At 42.5% G+C, this 19,243-nt stretch overlaps 1 protein-coding gene across 1 annotated transcript in view; it reads right to left on the reverse strand.

The window, feature by feature from the left end:
- Positions 1-19,243, reverse strand: part of TECPR2 (tectonin beta-propeller repeat containing 2) — a 608,030-nt gene that overhangs the window by 221,765 nt on the left and 367,022 nt on the right. The window contains exon 16 of the mRNA XM_053707105.1: positions 17,195-18,775. Coding sequence (XP_053563080.1) covers positions 17,195-18,775 — 1,581 coding nt within the window. The remainder of the gene's footprint in view (positions 1-17,194; positions 18,776-19,243) is intronic.

The raw sequence follows: 19,243 nt of genomic DNA on the forward strand, positions 1-19,243 counted from the left end.
GGGGGGCGGAGCCAGAGGGGGAGCTATATGGACAGCTCTTGCTGGGTGCTCTCTTTGCCATTTCCTGTAGGGGAAGAGAATATCCCACAAGTAAGGATGAAGCCGTGGACCGGACACATCAATGTTGGAGAAATGACAATTATCAACATACTTACACCTGTATTTTTTAGTGGAATCTTCACAAATTTGTAATATTTTATATGATTATTTAAACACTACATGGCACAATTTTTGTTGTACTTGACCAAATACTTCACATTTGGAATGACAGAACATGATGCAGGAAATGATTCTAATAGTAAGATGTGTACTGCAATGTAAAACAGTGTTTAAATGTCTTTGAAAAAATCTAAATCAATGTCTGTTTTGATACAATGGTTTCTGTTGAACATAGTGATATCGGAGGCTAGATATGAAAAAAATAATTTATATAAGAATTTACCTGATAAATTAATTTCTTTCATATTGGCAAGAGTCCATGAGCTAGTGACGTATGGGATATACAATCCTACCAGGAGGGGCAAAGTTTCCCAAACCTCAAAATGCCTATAAATACACCCCTCACCACACCCACAATTCAGTTTAATGAATAGCTAAGAAGTGGGGTGATAAAGAAAGGAGCAAAAAGCATAAAAAAAGGAATTGGAATAATTGAGCTTTATACAAAAAAATCATAACCACCATAAAAAGGATGGGCCTCTTGGACTCCTGCCAATATGAAAGAAATTAATTTATCAGGTAAATTCTTACATAAATTATGTTTTCTTTCATGTAATTGGCAAGAGTCCATGAGCTAGTGATGTATGGGATAGCAATACCCAAGATGTGGAACTCCACGCAAAAGTCACTAGAGAGGGAGGGATAACAAATAAAGACAGCCAATTCCGCTGAAAAAATTAATCCACAACCCAAACCATAAGTTTTAATCTTATAATGGAAAAGAAAAAAATTAAATTATAAGCAGAAGAATCAAACTGAAACAGCTGCCTGAAGAACTTTTCTACCAAAAACTGCTTCTGAAGAAGAAAAAACATCAAAATGGTAGAATTTAGTAAATGTATGCAAAGAAGACAAAGTTGCTGCTTTGCAAATCTGATCAACTGAAGCTTCATTCTTAAAAGCCCAGGAAGTGGAAACTGACCTAGTAGAATGAGCTGTAATCCTCTGAGGACGGGATTTACCCGACTCCAAATAAGCGTGATGAATCAAAAGCTTTAACCAAGATGCCAAAGCAATGGCAGAAGCCTTCTGACCTTTCCTAGAACCAGGAAAGATAACAAATAGACTAGAAGTCTTCCTGAAAACTTTAGTAGCTTCAACATAATATTTAAAAGCTCTCACCACATCCAAAGAATGTAAAGATCTTTCCAACGAATTCTTAGGATGGGGACACAAAGAAGGGACACCAATTTCGCTACTAATGTTGTTGGAATTCACAACCTTAGGTAAGAATTTAAATGAAGTCCGCAAAACTGCCTTATCCTGATGAAAAATCAGAAGAGGAGACTCACAAGAAAGAGCAGATAATTCAGAAACCTTTCTAGCAGAAGAGATGGCAAAAAGAAACAACACTTTCCAAGAAAGCAATTTAATGTCCAAATAATGCATAGGCTCAAACGGAGGAGCCTGTAAACCCTTCAAAACCAAATTAAGACTCCAAGGAGGAGAGATTGATTTAATGACAGGCTTGATACGAACCAAAGCCTGTACAAAACAATGAATATCAGGGAGTTTAGCAATTTTTCTGTGGAATAAAACAGAAAGAGCAGAGATTTGTCCTTTCAAGGAACTCGCAGACAAACCCTTATCCAAACCATCCTGAAGAAACTGCAAAATTCTAGGAATTCTAAAAGAATGCCAAGAGAATTTATGAGAAGAACACCATGAAATGTAAGTCTTCCAAACTCGATAATAAATCTTTCTAGAAACAGATTTACGAGCCTGCAACATACTATTAATCACTGAGTCAGAGAAACCTCTATGACTAAGCACTAAGCGTTCAATTTCCATACCTTCAAATTTAATGATTTGAGATCCTGATGGAAAAACGGACCTTGAGATAGAACGTCTGGCCTTAGTGGAAGAGGCCATGGTTGGCAACTGGACATCCGAACAAGATCTGCATACCAAAACCTATGAGCCTATGCTGGAGCCACCAGCAGCACAAACGATTGCTCCATGATGATCTTGGAAATCACTCTTGGAAGAAGAACTAGAGGTGGAAAAATATAGGCAGGTTGATAACTCCAAGGAAGTGTCAATGCATCCACTGCTTCCACCTGAGGATCCCTGGACCTGGACAGGTACCTGAGAAGTTTCTTGTTTAGATGAGATGCCATCAGATCTATTTCTGGAAGCCCCCACATCTGAACAATTTGAAAAAACACATCTGGGTGAAGAGACCACTCTCTCGGATGTAAAGCTTGACGACTGAGATAATCCGCTTCCCAATTGTCTATACCTGGGATATGGACCACAGAAATTAGACAGGAGCTGGATTCTGCCCAAACAAGTATCCGGGATACTTCTTTCATAGCCTGAGGACTGTGAGTCCCACCCTTATGATTGACATATGACACAGTTGTGACATTGTCTGTCTGAAAACAAATAATTGGCTCTCTCTTCAATAGAGGCCAAAACTGAAGAGCTCTGAGAATCACACTGAGTTCCAAAATATTGATTGGTAATCTCGCCTCCTGAGACTTCCAAACCCCTTGTGCTGTCAGAGATCCCCAGACAGCTCCCCAACCTGAAAGACTTGCATCTGTTGTGATCACAGTCCAGGTTGGATGAACAAGAGAGGCCCCTTGAACTATACGATGGTGATCTAACCACCAAGTCAGATATAGTCGAACATTGGGATTTAAGGATATTAATTGTGATATCCTTGTATAATCCCTGCACCATTGGTTCAGCATACAAAGCTGAAGAGGTCTCATGTGAAAACAAGCAAAGGGGATCGCGTCCGATGCTGTAGTCATGAGACCTAAAACCTCCATGCACATAGCTACTGAAGACTCGATACATCTTACAAGAGAAAACATAATTTATGCTTACCTGATAAATTTATTTCTCTTGTGATGTATCGAGTCCACGGATTCATCCTTACTTGTGGGATATTCTCCTCTCCTACAGGAAGTGGCAAAGAGAGCACCCACAGCAGAGCTGTCTATATAGCTCCCCCTAAGCTCCCCCCCAGTCATTCGACCGAAGGCTAGGAAGAAAAAGGAGAAACTATAGGGTGCAGTGGTGACTGAAAGTTTTAAAATAAAAATATATATGCCTGTCTTAAAAAACAGGGCGGGCCATGGACTCGATACATCACAAGAGAAATAAATTTATCAGGTAAGCATAAATTATGTTTTCTCTTGTAAGATGTATCGAGTCCACGGATTCATCCTTACTTGTGGGATACCAATACCAAAGCTTTAGGAAGGCACCACTGCTTGTAGAACCTTTCTCCCAAAAATAGCTTCCGAAGAAGCAAAAGTATCGAATTTGTAAAATTTTGAAAAAGTATGAAGCCGCCTTATAAATCTGTTCAACAGAAGCCTCATTTTTAAAAGCCCATGTGGAAGCCACAGCTCAGACGCAGAGAAATTAGATTTGGATGCGTGAACGGACCTTGGATTAGAAGGTCCCGCCTCATTGGCAGAGTCCACAGTGGAACCGATGACCTGTCCACTAGGTCTGCATACCAAGTCCTGTGTGGCCACGCAGATGCTATCAGAATTACCGAAGCTCTCTCCTGCTTGATTCTGGCAACCAGACTTGGAAGGAGAGAAAACGGTGGAAATACATAGCCCAGATTGAAGGACCAAGGCACTGCTAGAGCATCTATCAGTACCGCCTTGGGATCCCGGGACCTGGACCCGTAGGGAGGAAGTTTGGCATTATGACGAGACGCCATCAGATCCAATTCTGGTGTGTCCCATAGCTGAATCAGCTGGGCAAATACCTCCGGATGGAGTTCCCACTCCCCCGGATGAAAAGTCTGACGACTTAGAAAATCCGCCTCCCAGTTCTCTACTCCTGGTATGTGGATCGCTGAGAAATGGCAAGAGTGATCCTCTGCCCACCGGATTATTTTGGTTACCTTCATCATCGCTAGAGAACTCCTTGTTCCTCCTTGATGATTGATATAAGCTACAGTCGTGATGTTGTCCGACTGAAACCTGATGAATTTGGCCGCAGCAAGCTGAGGCCACGCCTGAAGTGCATTGAATATCGTTCTCAGTTCTAGAATGTTTATCGGAAGGAGAGCTTCCTCCCGAGACCATAAGCCCTGTGCTTTCAGGGAATTCCAGACTGCACCCCAGCCTAGCAGGCTGGCATCGGTCGTTACAATGAGCCACTCTGGCCTGCGGAAACACATTCCCTGAGACAGGTGGTCCTGAGACAACCACCAGAGGAGAGAATCTCTGGTCTCCTGGTCCAGATGCAGTTGAGGTGATAAATCTGCATAATCCCCATTCCACTGTTTGAGCATGCATAGCTGCAGTGGTCGGAGGTGTAGGCGGGCAAAAGGAACTATGTCCATTGCCGCTACCATGAGTCTGATTACCTCCATACACTGAGTCACTGATGGCTGAGGAATGGAATGAAGAGCTCGGCAAGTGGTTAAGAGTTTTAACTTTCTGACCTCCGTCAAAAATATTTTAATTTCTACCGAGTCTATCAGAGTCCCTAGGAAGGAAACTCTTGTAAGAGGGGAGAGAGAACTCTTTTTATGTTCACCTTCCACCAATGAGATCTCAGAAAAGCCAACACGATGTCCGTGTGAGACTTGGCTAGCTGGAAAGTCGACGCCTGAATTAAGATGTTGTCTAGATAAGGTGCCAAGGCTATGACCCGTGGTCGTAGAACCGCCAGAAGGGACCCTAGCACTTTTGTGAAAATTCTGGAAACCGTGGCCAACACGAAGAGAAGGGCCACAAACTGGTAATGCCTGTTTAGAAAGGCGAATCTGAGGAATTGATGATCTCTGTGAATAGGGATGTGTAGATATATATTGATACATATATTGACCCTCCTGGATCAGAGGTAGAATAGCCCGAATAGTCTTCATCTTGAATGATGGAACTTTGAGGAACTTGTTTAGAATTCTGAGATCCAAGATTGGTCTGAAAGTTCCCTCTTTCTTGGGAACCACAAACAGGTTTGGATAAAACCCTAGCCCCTGTTCCTCTTTTGGGACTGGGCGGATCACTCCCATGATATATAGGTCTTCTACACAGCGTAAGTACGCCTCTCTCTTTGTCTGGTTTACAGACAATCGAGAAATGTGAAAACTCCCCCTTGGAAGGGAGCCCTTGAATTCCAGAAGATGTCCCTGGGACACAATTTCTAAAGCCCAGGGATCCTGAACATCTCTCGCCCAAGCCTGAGCGAAGAGAGAGAGTCTGCCCCCTACTAGATCCGGTTCCGGATCGGGGGCTACCCCTTCATGCTGTCTTAGAGGCAGCTGCAGGCTTCTTGGCCTGTTTACCCTTGTTCCAAGCCTGGTTAGGTCTCCAGACTGACTTGGATTGGGCAAAATTCCCCTTTTGCTTTGTAGCAGAGGAAGCTGAAGCGGGACCACTCGTAAAGTTCCGAAAGGTACGAAAATTATTTTGTTTGGTCCTCATCTTATTTGATCTATCCTGAGGGAGGGCATGACCTTTCCCTCCAGTGATGTCTGAAATAATCTCTTTCAGTTCAGGCCCGAATAGGGTCTTAACCTTGAAAGGAATGTTCAAAAGTTTAGAGGACACATCAGCAGACCAGGACTTAAGCCATAACACCCTGCGTGCTAAAATGGCAAAACCTGAATTCTTTGCCGCCAATTTAGCCAGTTGAAAAGCGGCATCTTAAATAAAAGAATTAGCCAACTTAATTGCCTTAATTCTGTCCATAATTTCCTCTAATGGAGTCTCCATTTGAAGAGCCTCTTCTAGAGCCTCAAACCAGAAAGCAGCTGCAGTTGTTACAGGAACAATGCATGGAATAGGTTGGAGAGATGAACAAAAATTTTCTTCAGGAGACCCTCTAATTTTTTATCCATAGGATCTTTGAAAGCACAACTGTCCTCGAAAGGTATAGTTGTACGCTTAGACAGAGTAGAAATAGCTCCCTCCACCTTAGGAACTGTCTGCCATGAGTCCCTTATGGTGTCAGATATGGGAAACATTTTCTTAAAAACAGGAGGGGGAGTGAACGGAATACCTAGTCTATCCCACTCCTTAGCAATAATATTCACAATCCTCTTAGGGACTGGAAAAACATCAGCGTAAACAGGAACCTCTAAGTATCTATCCATTTTACACAATTTTTCTGGGACCACTCTAGGGTCACAATCATCTAGAGTTGCTAATACCTCCCTAAGCAATAAGCGGGGGTGTTCAAGCTTAAATTTAAAGGCCGTCATATCAGAATCTGTCTGAGGAAGCGTCTTTCCTGAATCAGAAATTTCGCCCTCAGATAACAAATCCCTCGCCCCTTCAGAGCATTGAGAGGGCATATCAGATACGGCTACTAAAGCGTGAGACAGCTCAGCATTTTTCCTTAACCCAGAGCTGTCCCGCTTTCCTTGTAAACCAGGCAGTTTGGATAAAACCTCAGTGAGGGCTGTATTCATAACTGTGGCCATGTCTTGTAAAGTAAATGAATGTGACGCACTAGAGGTACTTGGCGTCACTTGTGCGGGCGTTACTGGTTGTGACACTTGGGGAGAGCTAGATGGCGAACCCTCATTTACTCCTGACTGAGAATCATTTATTGCCCTATTTTTAAGTGCTAATATATGTTCTTTATAATTTATAGACATATCAGTACAATTGGGACACATTCTAAGAGGGGGTTCCACAATGGCTTCCAAACATATTGAACAAGGATTTTCCTTGGTATCAGACATGTTAAACAGGCTAGTAATGTAACAAGCAAGCTTGGAAAACACTGTAATCAAAGTAAATAACAGTTACAAATAAAACGGTACTGTGCCTTTAAGAGAAAAAAAGCTGCACAAGTTCTGCAAAACAGTGTAAAAAAGCAGTAAACTTAACGAAATTTTTACAGTAGTATCTTATAGCTTTAGTAACTTTGCACAGCTATGCAAATAAACAATTAACCCCTTAATGGAAAAACCGGATTGAAAAAACGTCAAAACCGGTAAAAAAGACTTTCAGCACCTTGCCACAGCTCTGCTGTGGCACCTACCTGCCCTTCAGAACGATCTGTGGGGAAAAAACCTCCTTTACAGCCCTCAAACACAGCAGGAACCTCTAGAGAAACAGTTGGATGTCTCTAAGGAAAAGAAACTGCGCAACTGAGGTGCGAAAATAGGCCCCTCCCACCTCACTCGATGTTTTGAGGCCTATTAGAAAAACACCTGAGTGTCTCTTAATTAACAATGTGGGTTAAAAAAAACCCTAACACAAGCCACAATGACCCCTTTAGTCCCTTCAAAAAACGTTATAATTGCATCATTTACTGAACAAACAAAAACATTTTTTTTCCTAACAGTGTCACCAGTAACAAATGAGCCCTTCAAGCAAGCTGAAATTCCTATCCAAGTGTCTGAATACAGCTTACCCTTCCCTCATGGGGATATTGCCAGCCTTTTCTAGAATAAACACAGTCTGTCTAGAAAAATATAGACTGAACATACCCCATATGCAGCTTAGCATGCAAACCGTTCCCCCAACTGAAGTTTTCCTGTACTCTTCAGCCCTTGTGAGAACAGCAGTGGATCTTAGTTACAAAGTGCTAAGATCATAATCCTCCTTGCAGAAATCTTCATCCCTTTTCTGCCAGAGAGTAAATAGTAAACACCGGTACCATTTAAAATAACAAACTTTTGCTTGAGAAATAAAAACTAACATTTTTGTCACCACACTCGCTCTGCACTTCCTAGTTACTTAGAGTAGGCAAAGAGAATGACTGGGGGGTGGAGCTAAGGGTGGAGATATATAGACAGCTCTGCTGTGGATGCTCTCTTTGCCACTTCCTGTAGGGGAGGAGAATATCCCACAAGTAAGGATGAATCCGTGGACTCGATACATCTTACAAGAGAAACAATACTAGTTGATTTGTGTGAGATTCTGCAGAACGTAAAGACTGAGCAAGTACCAAGATATCGTCCAAATAAGGAAACACCGCAATACCCCGCTCTCTGATTACAGAGAGTAGGGCACCGAGAACCTTTGAAAAGATCCTTGGAGCTGTCGCTAGGCCAAAAGCAAGAGCAAAAAAACAGAATTTATGTTTACCTGATAAATTACTTTCTCCAACGGTGTGTCCGGTCCACGGCGTCATCCTTACTTGTGGGATATTCTCTTCCCCAACAGGAAATGGCAAAGAGCCCAGCAAAGCTGGTCACATGATCCCTCCTAGGCTCCGCCTACCCCAGTCATTCGACCGACGTTAAGGAGGAATATTTGCATAGGAGAAACCATATGATACCGTGGTGACTGTAGTTAAAGAAAATAAATTATCAGACCTGATTAAAAAACCAGGGCGGGCCGTGGACCGGACACACCGTTGGAGAAAGTAATTTATCAGGTAAACATAAATTCTGTTTTCTCCAACATAGGTGTGTCCGGTCCACGGCGTCATCCTTACTTGTGGGAACCAATACCAAAGCTTTAGGACACGGATGATGGGAGGGAGCAAATCAGGTCACCTAGATGGAAGGCACCACGGCTTGCAAAACCTTTCTCCCAAAAATAGCCTCAGAAGAAGCAAAAGTATCAAACTTGTAAAATTTGGTAAAAGTGTGCAGTGAAGACCAAGTCGCTGCCCTACATATCTGATCAACAGAAGCCTCGTTCTTGAAGGCCCATGTGGAAGCCACAGCCCTAGTGGAATGAGCTGTGATTCTTTCGGGAGGCTGCCGTCCGGCAGTCTCGTAAGCCAATCTGATGATGCTTTTAATCCAAAAAGAGAGAGAGGTAGAAGTTGCTTTTTTGACCTCTCCTTTTACCGGAATAAACAACAACCAAATTGTGCAACAAACGTTCCTTCTTTGAAACTGGTTTCGGGCACAGAGAAGGTACGATAATCTCCTGGTTAATGTTTTTGTTAGAAACAACTTTTGGAAGAAAACCAGGTTTAGTACGTAAAACCACCTTATCTGCATGGAACACCAGATAAGGAGGAGAACACTGCAGAGCAGATAATTCTGAAACTCTTCTAGCAGAAGAAATTGCAACCAAAAACAAAACTTTCCAAGATAATAACTTAATATCAACGGAATGTAAGGGTTCAAACTGAACCCCCTGAAGAACTGAAAGAACTAAGTTGAGACTCCAAGGAGGAGTCAAAGGTTTGTAAACAGGCTTGATTCTAACCAGAGCCTGAACAAAGGCTTGAACATCTGGCACAGCTGCCAGCTTTTTGTGAAGTAACACAGACAAGGCAGAAATCTGTCCCTTCAGGGAACTTGCAGATAATCCTTTTTCCAATCCTTCTTGAAGGAAGGATAGAATCTTAGGAATCTTAACCTTGTCCCAAGGGAATCCTTTAGATTCACACCAACAGATATATTTTTTCCAAATTTTGTGGTAAATCTTTCTAGTTACAGGCTTTCTGGCCTGAACAAGAGTATCGATAACAGAATCTGAGAACCCTCGCTTCGATAAGATCAAGCGTTCAATCTCCAAGCAGTCAGCTGGAGTGAGACCAGATTCGGATGTTCGAACGGACCTTGAACAAGAAGGTCTCGTCTCAAAGGTAGCTTCCATGGTGGAGCCGATGACATATTCACCAGATCTGCATACCAAGTCCTGCGTGGCCACGCAGGAGCTATCAAGATCACCGACGCCCTCTCCTGATTGATCCTGGCTACCAGCCTGGGGATGAGAGGAAACGGCGGGAATACATAAGCTAGTTTGAAGGTCCAAGGTGCTACTAGTGCATCCACTAGAGCCGCCTTGGGATCCCTGGATCTGGACCCGTAGCAAGGAACTTTGAAGTTCTGACGAGAGGCCATCAGATCCATGTCTGGAATGCCCCACAGTTGAGTGATTTGGACAAAGATTTCCGGATGGAGTTCCCACTCCCCCGGATGCAATGTCTGACGACTCAGAAAATCCGCTTCCCAATTTTCCACTCCTGGGATGTGGATTGCAGACAGGTGGCAGGAGTGAGACTCCGCCCATTGAATGATTTTGGTCACTTCTTCCATCGCCAGGGAACTCCTTGTTCCCCCCTGATGGTTGATGTACGCAACAGTTGTCATGTTGTCTGATTGAAACCGTATGAACTTGGCCCTCGCTAGCTGAGGCCAAGCCTTGAGAGCATTGAATATCGCTCTCAGTTCCAGAATATTTATCGGTAGAAGAGATTCTTCCCGAGACCAAAGACCCTGAGCTTTCAGGGATCCCCAGACCGCGCCCCAGCCCATCAGACTGGCGTCGGTCGTGACAATGACCCACTCTGGTCTGCGGAAGGTCATCCCTTGTGACAGGTTGTCCAGGGACAGCCACCAACGGAGTGAGTCTCTGGTCCTCTGATTTACTTGTATCCTCGGAGACAAGTCTGTATAGTCCCCATTCCACTGACTGAGCATGCACAGTTGTAATGGTCTTAGATGAATGCGCGCAAAAGGAACTATGTCCATTGCCGCTACCATCAAACCTATCACTTCCATGCACTGCGCTATGGAAGGAAGAGGAACGGAATGAAGTATCCGACAAGAGTCTAGAAGTCTTGTTTTTCTGGCCTCTGTCAGAAAAATCCTCATTTCTAAGGAGTCTATTATTGTTCCCAAGAAGGGAACCCTTGTCGACGGAGATAGAGAACTCTTTTCCACGTTCACTTTCCATCCGTGAGATCTGAGAAAGGCCAGGACGATGTCCGTGTGAGCCTTTGCTTGAGGAAGGGACGACGCTTGAATCAGAATGTCGTCCAAGTAAGGTACTACAGCAATGCCCCTTGGTCTTAGCACAGCTAGAAGGGACCCTAGTACCTTTGTGAAAATCCTTGGAGCAGTGGCTAATCCGAAAGGAAGCGCCACGAACTGGTAATGCTTGTCCAGGAATGCGAACCTTAGGAACCGATGATGTTCCTTGTGGATAGGAATATGTAGATACGCATCCTTTAAATCCACCGTGGTCATGAATTGACCTTTCTGGATGGAAGGAAGAATTGTTCGAATGGTTTCCATCTTGAACGATGGAACCTTGAGAAACTTGTTTAAGATCTTGAGATCTAAGATTGGTCTGAACGTTCCCTCTTTTTTGGGAACTATGAACAGATTGGAGTAGAACCCCATCCCTTGTTCTCCTAATGGAACAGGATGAATCACTCCCATTGTTAACAGGTCTTCTACACAATGTAAGAATGCCTGTCTTTTTATGTGGTCTGAAGACAACTGAGACCTGTGGAACCTCCCCCTTGGGGGAAGCCCCTTGAATTCCAGAAGATAACCTTGGGAGACTATTTCTAGTGTCCAAGGATCCAGAACATCTCTTGCCCAAGCCTGAGCGAAGAGAGAGAGTCTGCCCCCCACCAGATCCGGTCCCGGATCGGGGGCCAACGTTTCATGCTGTCTTGGTAGCAGTGGCAGGTTTCTTGGCCTGCTTTCCCTTGTTCCAGCCTTGCATTGGTCTCCAAGCTTGCTTGGCTTGAGAAGTATTACCCTCTTGCTTAGAGGACGTAGCACTTTGGGCTGGTCCGTTTCTACGAAAGGGACGAAAATTAGGTTTATTTTTGGCCTTGAAAGGCCGATCCTGAGGAAGGGCATGGCCCTTACCCCCAGTGATATCAGAGATAATCTCTTTCAAGTCAGGGCCAAACAGCGTTTTCCCCTTGAAAGGAATGTTGAGTAGCTTGTTCTTGGAAGACGCATCAGCTGACCAAGATTTCAACCAAAGCGTCACAATAGCAAACCCAGAATTCTTAGCCGCTAACCTAGCCAATTGCAAAGTGGCGTCTAGGGTGAAAGAATTAGCCAATTTGAGAGCATTGATTCTGTCCATAATCTCCTCATAAGGAGGAGAATCACTATCGACCGCCTTTACCAGCTCATCGAACCAGAAACATGCGGCTGTAGCGACAGGGACAATGCATGAAATTGGTTGTAGAAGGTAACCCTGCTGAACAAACATCTTTTTAAGTAAACCTTCTAATTTTTTATCCATAGGATCTTTGAAAGCACAACTATCTTCTATGGGTATAGTGGTGCGTTTGTTTAAAGTGGAAACCGCTCCCTCGACCTTGGGGACTGTCTGCCATAAGTCCTTTCTGGGGTCGACCATAGGAAACAATTTTTTAAATATGGGGGGAGGGACGAAAGGAATACCGGGCCTTTCCCATTCTTTATTTACAATGTCCGCCACCCGCTTGGGTATAGGAAAAGCTTCTGGGAGCCCCGGGACCTCTAGGAACTTGTCCATTTTACATAGCTTCTCTGGGATGACCAAATTGTCACAATCATCCAGAGTGGATAATACCTCCTTAAGCAGAGCGCGGAGATGTTCCAACTTAAATTTAAACGTAATCACATCAGGTTCAGCTTGTTGAGAAATGTTCCCTGAATCTGTAATTTCTCCCTCAGACAAAACCTCCCTGGCCCCATCAGACTGGTTTAGGGGCCCTTCAGAACCATTATTATCAGCGTCGTCATGCTCTTCAGTATCTAAAACAGAGCAGTCGCGCTTACGCTGATAAGTGTGCATTTTGGCTAAAATGTTTTTGACAGAATTATCCATTACAGCCGTTAATTGTTGCATAGTAAGGAGTATTGGCGCGCTAGATGTACTAGGGGCCTCCTGAGTGGGCAAGACTCGTGTAGACGAAGGAGGGAATGATGCCGTACCATGCTTACTCCCCTCACTTGAGGAATCATCTTGGGCATCATTGTCATTGTCACATAAATCACATTTATTTAAATGAGAAGGAACTCTGGCTTCCCCACATTCAGAACACAGTCTATCTGGTAGTTCAGACATGTTAAACAGGCATAACTTGATAACAAAGTACAAAAAACGTTTTAAAATAAAACCGTTACTGTCACTTTAAATTTTAAACTGAACACACTTTATTACTGCAATTGCGAAAAAATATGAAGTAATTGTTCAAAATTCACCAAAATTTCACCACAGTGTCTTAAAGCCTTAAAAGTATTGCACACCAAATTTGGAAGCTTTAACCCTTAAAATAACGGAACCGGAGCCGTTTTTAACTTTAACCCCTTTACAGTCCCTGGTATCTGCTTTGCTGAGACCCAACCAAGCCCAAAGGGGAATACGATACCAAATGACGCCTTCAGAAAGTCTTTTCTATGTATCAGAGCTCCTCACACATGCGACTGCATGTCATGCCTCTCAAAAACAAGTGCGCAACACCGGCGCGAAAATGAGGCTCTGCCTATGATTTGGGAAAGCCCCTAAAGAATAAGGTGTCTAAAAAAAGTGCCTGCCGATATAATCTTATCAAAATACCCAGATTAAATGATTCCTCAAGGCTAAATATGTGTTAATAATGAATCGATTTAGCCCAGAAAAAGTCTACAGTCTTAATAAGCCCTTGTGAAGCCCTTATTTACTATCTTAATAAACATGGCTTACCGGATCCCATAGGGAAAATGACAGCTTCCAGCATTACATCGTCTTGTTAGAATGTGTCATGCCTCAAGCAGCAAGAGACTGCTCACTGTTCCCTCAACTGAAGTCAATTCCTCTCAACAGTCCTGTGTGGAACAGCCATGGATTTTAGTAACGGTTGCTAAAATAATTTTCCTCATACAAACAGAAATCTTCATCTCTTTTCTGTTTCTGAGTAAATAGTACATACCAGCACTATTTTAAAATAACAAACTCTTGATTGAATAATAAAAACTACAGTTAAACACTAAAAAACTCTAAGCCATCTCCGTGGAGATGTTGCCTGTACAACGGCAAAGAGAATGACTGGGGTAGGCGGAGCCTAGGAGGGATCATGTGACCAGCTTTGCTGGGCTCTTTGCCATTTCCTGTTGGGGAAGAGAATATCCCACAAGTAAGGATGACGCCGTGGACCGGACACACCTATGTTGGAGAAATTGGTAATGCTGGTCTAGAAAAGAGAATCTCACAAACTGATAGTGATCTGGATGAATCGGAATATGAAGATATGCATCCTGTAAGTCTATTGTGGACATATAATGCCCTTGCTGAATAAAAGGCAGAATAGTCCTTATAGTCACCATTTTGAATGTTGGTACTCTTACATAACGATTCAAGACTTTTAGATCCAGAACTGGTCTGAATGAATTTTCTTTCTTTGGGACAATGAACAGATTTGAATAAAACCCGAGACCTTGTTCCTGAAAAGGAACTGGCATGATTACCCCAGATAACTCCAGGTCTGAAACACACTTCAGGAAAGCCTGCGCTTTCTCTGGGTTCACTGGAATGCGTGAGAGAAAGAAACTTCTCACAGGCAGTCTTACTCTGAAACCTATTCTGTACCCCTGAGAGACAATGTTCTGAATCCAATGATTTTGGACTGAATTTATGCAAACATCCTTGAAAAATTTTAATCTGCCCCATACTAGCTGAGGTGGAATGAGGGCCGCACCTTCATGCGGACTTGGGGGCTGGTTTAGATCTCTTAAATGGCTTGGATTTATTCCAGATTGAGGAAGGCTTCCAATTGGAGACAGATTCCATAGGGGAAGGATTAGGTTTCTGTTCCTTATTTTGTCGGAAGGAACGAAAACAGTTAGAAGCTTTAAATTTACCCTTAGATTTTTTATCCTGAGGCAAAAAAGATCCCTTCCCCCCAGTGACAGTTGAAATTATAGAATCTAACTGAGAACCAAATAATTTATTACCTTAGAAAGAAAGAGATAGCAATGTCGATTTAGAAGTCATATCAGCATTCCAAGATTTAAGCCATAAAGCTCATCTAGCTAAAATAGCTAAAGACATATACCTAACATCAATTCTGATGATATAAAAAAATGGCATCACAAATGCAATTATTAGCATGTTGAATTAATTTAACAATGCTATACACATTATGATCTGATACTTGTTGCGCTAAGGTTTCCAACCAAAAAGTTGAGGTAGCTGCAACATCAGCCAAATATATAGCAGGCCTAAGAAGATGGCCTGAACATAAATAAGCTTTCCTTAGATAAAATTCAAGCTTCCTATCTAAAGGATCTTTTTTTTTTTTTTTTTATAGATTTTTATTAAGATACTGGAAAAGACAATAAAGTAGCATATTTAAATACACAGCATGGAAATCATGGAACAAGGTTACAACCAGGCTTACATATCTGAAAGCTTGAATACCAAATGTTTGGGCCTTGCTGGCTGACATTGTCTTCTCCATTGAACAGTATGTTAACATGAGTAACTATAAACATGGTTTCAACATTAAAATCGTTTCATAACCTAACTCATGGTCCTTTTAGTTTTTTACATTTTATTAAGGCTTGACTACACATGATGCGACTGATCATAGTATGTATCAGATGGAAAGAGAAAAGAAGAAAGGAAAGGGAAAGGAAAGGTAGGGGTTGTTTGGGGGAAGAAAAAAAAAAAAAAAAAAAAAAAAAAAAAAAAAAAAAAAAAAAAAAAAAAGGATTAAGGGGGAGTGGGGTTGTTGACTCTCAGCAAAGCTTCAATGAATTATATTTTTTTCTGCCAGAGCGCCATCATCATCTCGAAAATTTCCAGCTGATGTGTTATTAAAAAGTGGTATCTTTCTAGTGAAAGGAGGTCAGAAACTGTCCCTCTCCACTCTTCCAAAGAGGGGGCTGTTCGAGATTTCCAATGTTTTGGTATGAGTTTTTTTGCTGCAGTGAGCATAATTAACAGTAGGGGCTGTTTGCCTATCCCTATTACCTTAGGGAGATTAAGAAATAGGAGTAAATGTGGGTTATGTGGGATCTCAATCCCTAGGATTTCGGCTATTTCTGACAGAACGTCGGGCCAGAAGTTCTGCAGGTTAGGGCAGGACCACCAGATGTGGAGAAGAGATCCTCCCTCCCCACATCCCCTCCAGCATGTGCTGCTTAGTGAGGGAAAAATCTTGTGGAGGCGCCAGGGAGTTAAATACCACCTACATAGAAGTTTCAGATGAATCTCCTGGATTGATGCTGAGACCGAAGACCTTTTAATTAGTCTAAAGGCTCTCAGCCAAGTCTCTTTCTCTATCTCGCAATCCAAATCTTTTTTCCAGGAGTATGTGTATGAGGGAAGATCTGATGTCTCTGAGTTGAGCAATATCTTATATAGTTTAGAAATTAAGTGTGTCGGGGGAGCCTTAGAGATGCAGAGGGTCTCAAAAGCCGTGAGTTCCCTACCGAGAGCTTCTTTGTTTTTATGGTGTGAGATAAAGTGTACAAGCTGGTGGTAATGAAGCCAAGAGGAGAAAATCTCCCCATGGATTTCTTCTAACTCAAGATGTGTCCTGAGCCTACCGTCTTTAGAAAGAAAGTGGGCCGATCCTTCCCTCAGACTGTATGACTGTAGTTTAGTAAAGGCTAAATGGTAGTATGGTAAATCTTTGTGTTCTAGAATAGGAGTGAGAGGGGCAACTAGCGAAGATATGTGCGTACTAGTGGATACTAGCTTATCCCATTCCGATAGAACCCCTGCTGAGATATGGTATTTTTCAGTTATCTTGGGTCTCTTTGGGCGAGGCGTCCATGCCAACGTTGCTAAATTGTTGGTTTTAAAAATTTGTCTATCAATGTGTATCCATGCTTTGTCATTTGAGTTGTGTGCCCATTCTACTATATGTTGAAGGGTGATTGCGAGTTTGTAAGAGTGTAGGCTTGGGGCTCCCAAGCCACCATTGTCCCTAGATAGATACATAGTTTTTTTCGGGATTCTAGGCCTAGCGCCGTCCCAGATATATTGGTCAAAAGCTTTTTGTAATTGGGTTATGTATCCATCAGGAAGCTGTATCGGAAGGGTTTGGAACAAGTATAAGACACGAGGTAGGACATTCATCTTTAAAACCCCTATTCTCCCAAGCCACGAAAGTTTTTTGTTTTTCCAGACAGAGAGGTCTCTAATTATTTCATTTTTTATGGTGTTGTAATTGAGTTTATACAGGTCTTGAGAAGTTGGTGTGAGATAAATCCCTAAATATTTCAGTTTGTGATGCGCTATTGGAATGTGGTGGAGGCTGCTTAAATGTTGTATATGTGTAGGGTTAGTATTGATGTTGAGAATTTCAGATTTAGAGATGTTAAGTTGGAAATTAGAAATCTTACTATATTTAGCCATTTCATCAAGCAGTGCAGGTATAGATGTCTCTGCATTCGTTAGCGAAAAGAGCGCATCATCCGCGTAGAGAGCTTGTTTGTGTTCATATTCCCCTATCACTACACCAGTAATCTCCCCGTTCCTTCTGATTTTTTGTGCTAATACCTCGATGGAGATGGCGAAGAGAAGTGGGGATAAGGGACAGCCCTGTCTAGTGCCGTTTCTAATTGCAAAGGAATCGGAAAGGGTACCATTAATTCTAATTTTTGCGTTTGGAGAGGAATACAATGCCATGGCTGTATTTAGAAAAGGATCTGGGATCCCCATCTCGGACAAAGTTCTACGAAGGAAAGACCATCGAACCCGGTCAAAGGCCTTTTCCGCGTCCGTTGCAAAAAGGACCATCGGGACTTTTGTAACCTTGGCATAGTTAATTATTTGCAAGATTTTAATGGTGTTGTCACGGGCTTCACGGCCCGGAATGAAGCCAACTTGGTCTGTGCCAATCAATTTTGGTAAGTATTTATTTAGTCTGTTGGCGAGGACCTTCGCCAAAAGTTTCATGTCCGAGTTTATAAGAGAGATGGGCCTAAAATTCTCTGGGCAATTGGCCGGCTTCCCCGGCTTGGGGATGACTGTTATATGTGCCTCTAGAAGTGAATTGGATAAGACAGGTCTGTCCCTTAGGGCATTAAAAAGTTTTAGTAAGTGAGGAGATAATATTTTACTAAAGACTTTGTAGTATCTGGAGGTAAAACCATCCGGCCCTGGGCTCTTGCCAGACGGCATTCCCCCAATTGCGATAAGTAATTCCTCCTCTGAGATAGGGGAAGCTAGGTCAAGTCTCTCCTCTTCTGCCAAGGAGGGGAGGTTAATGTCGCTAAAATAATTATTTGTTTGTTCTTCTAGGGTATTCTGATCTGATTGAGTGTGTGAGACGTTAGCTGAGTCGTCTATGTTATACAGTGATCTATAAAATTCCCTGAAAGTCGAGGCTATAAGCTTGCTACTGGAAATCGGGGTACCGTCTTTAGATTTTATGGCATGGATATAGGATGACAATTGTTTCCTACGGAGTGTTCTCGCGAGGATTTTCCCGGGTTTGTTGCCCCCCTCATAATAATATTGCTTAAGGCGCAGTGCATTACGCTGATGTAGTTTGGTGAGGTATTGCTTTAGGTCTGACCTGGCTAGTAGTAAGTCTTGCGTAAAAGTAGTGTTGTCTGGGTTCTTTTTATGTGCTTTTTCTAAAACATTAATTCTGTCTAGGAGAGTGGTATGGAGAACCTTGGATTGTTTGGCTAGTTGAGCACTTTGCTTGATACAAAGACCTCTAATCACAGATTTATGAGCCTCCCACTCCAGTAGAGGAGAGGATGTGGTGTTTTCATTAATTAGAAAGTATTCTGTTAGTGACTTTTCTACTTCTCCCCTGAATATTGGATTATCCAATATAGTGTCATCTAGTTTCCAGGTTTTATTAATTATCGGTAAGCCAGGCCACAGCATGGAGCAAGTGATAGGGGCGTGGTCTGACCAAGTAATATTACCGATGGAGCAATGTTCAGCAAGGGAGAGGCCATGGGAGTCTGTCATAATATGATCAATCCGTGTGTAACACTAAAGGATCTTTAAAAGAAGTACTATCTTCCGTAGGAATAGTAGTACGTTTAGCAAGAGTAGAGATTTATAGGCCCCATCAACTTTGGGGATCTTATTCCCAAAACTCCAATCTATCAGTAGGCAAAGGATACAATTTTTTAAACCTTGAAGGAGGAGTAAAAGAAGTACCCAGTCTATTCCATTCCTTAGAAATCATATCTGAAATAGCATCAGGAACTGGAAAAACCTCTGGAATAACCACAGGAGGTTTATAAACCGAATTTAAACGTTTACTAGTTTTAGTATCAAGCGGATTAGTCTCCTCCATATCTAATGCAATCAACCCTTCTTTTAATAAAGAACGAATATACTCCATTTTAAATAAATAAGAGGATTTGTCAGTGTCAATATCTGAGGCAGGATCCTCTGAATCAGACCGATCCTCATCAGAGATA

This window comes from Bombina bombina, chromosome 1, assembly GCF_027579735.1.
Source record: "Bombina bombina isolate aBomBom1 chromosome 1, aBomBom1.pri, whole genome shotgun sequence".
NCBI classification, from domain to species: Eukaryota; Metazoa; Chordata; class Amphibia; order Anura; family Bombinatoridae; genus Bombina; species Bombina bombina.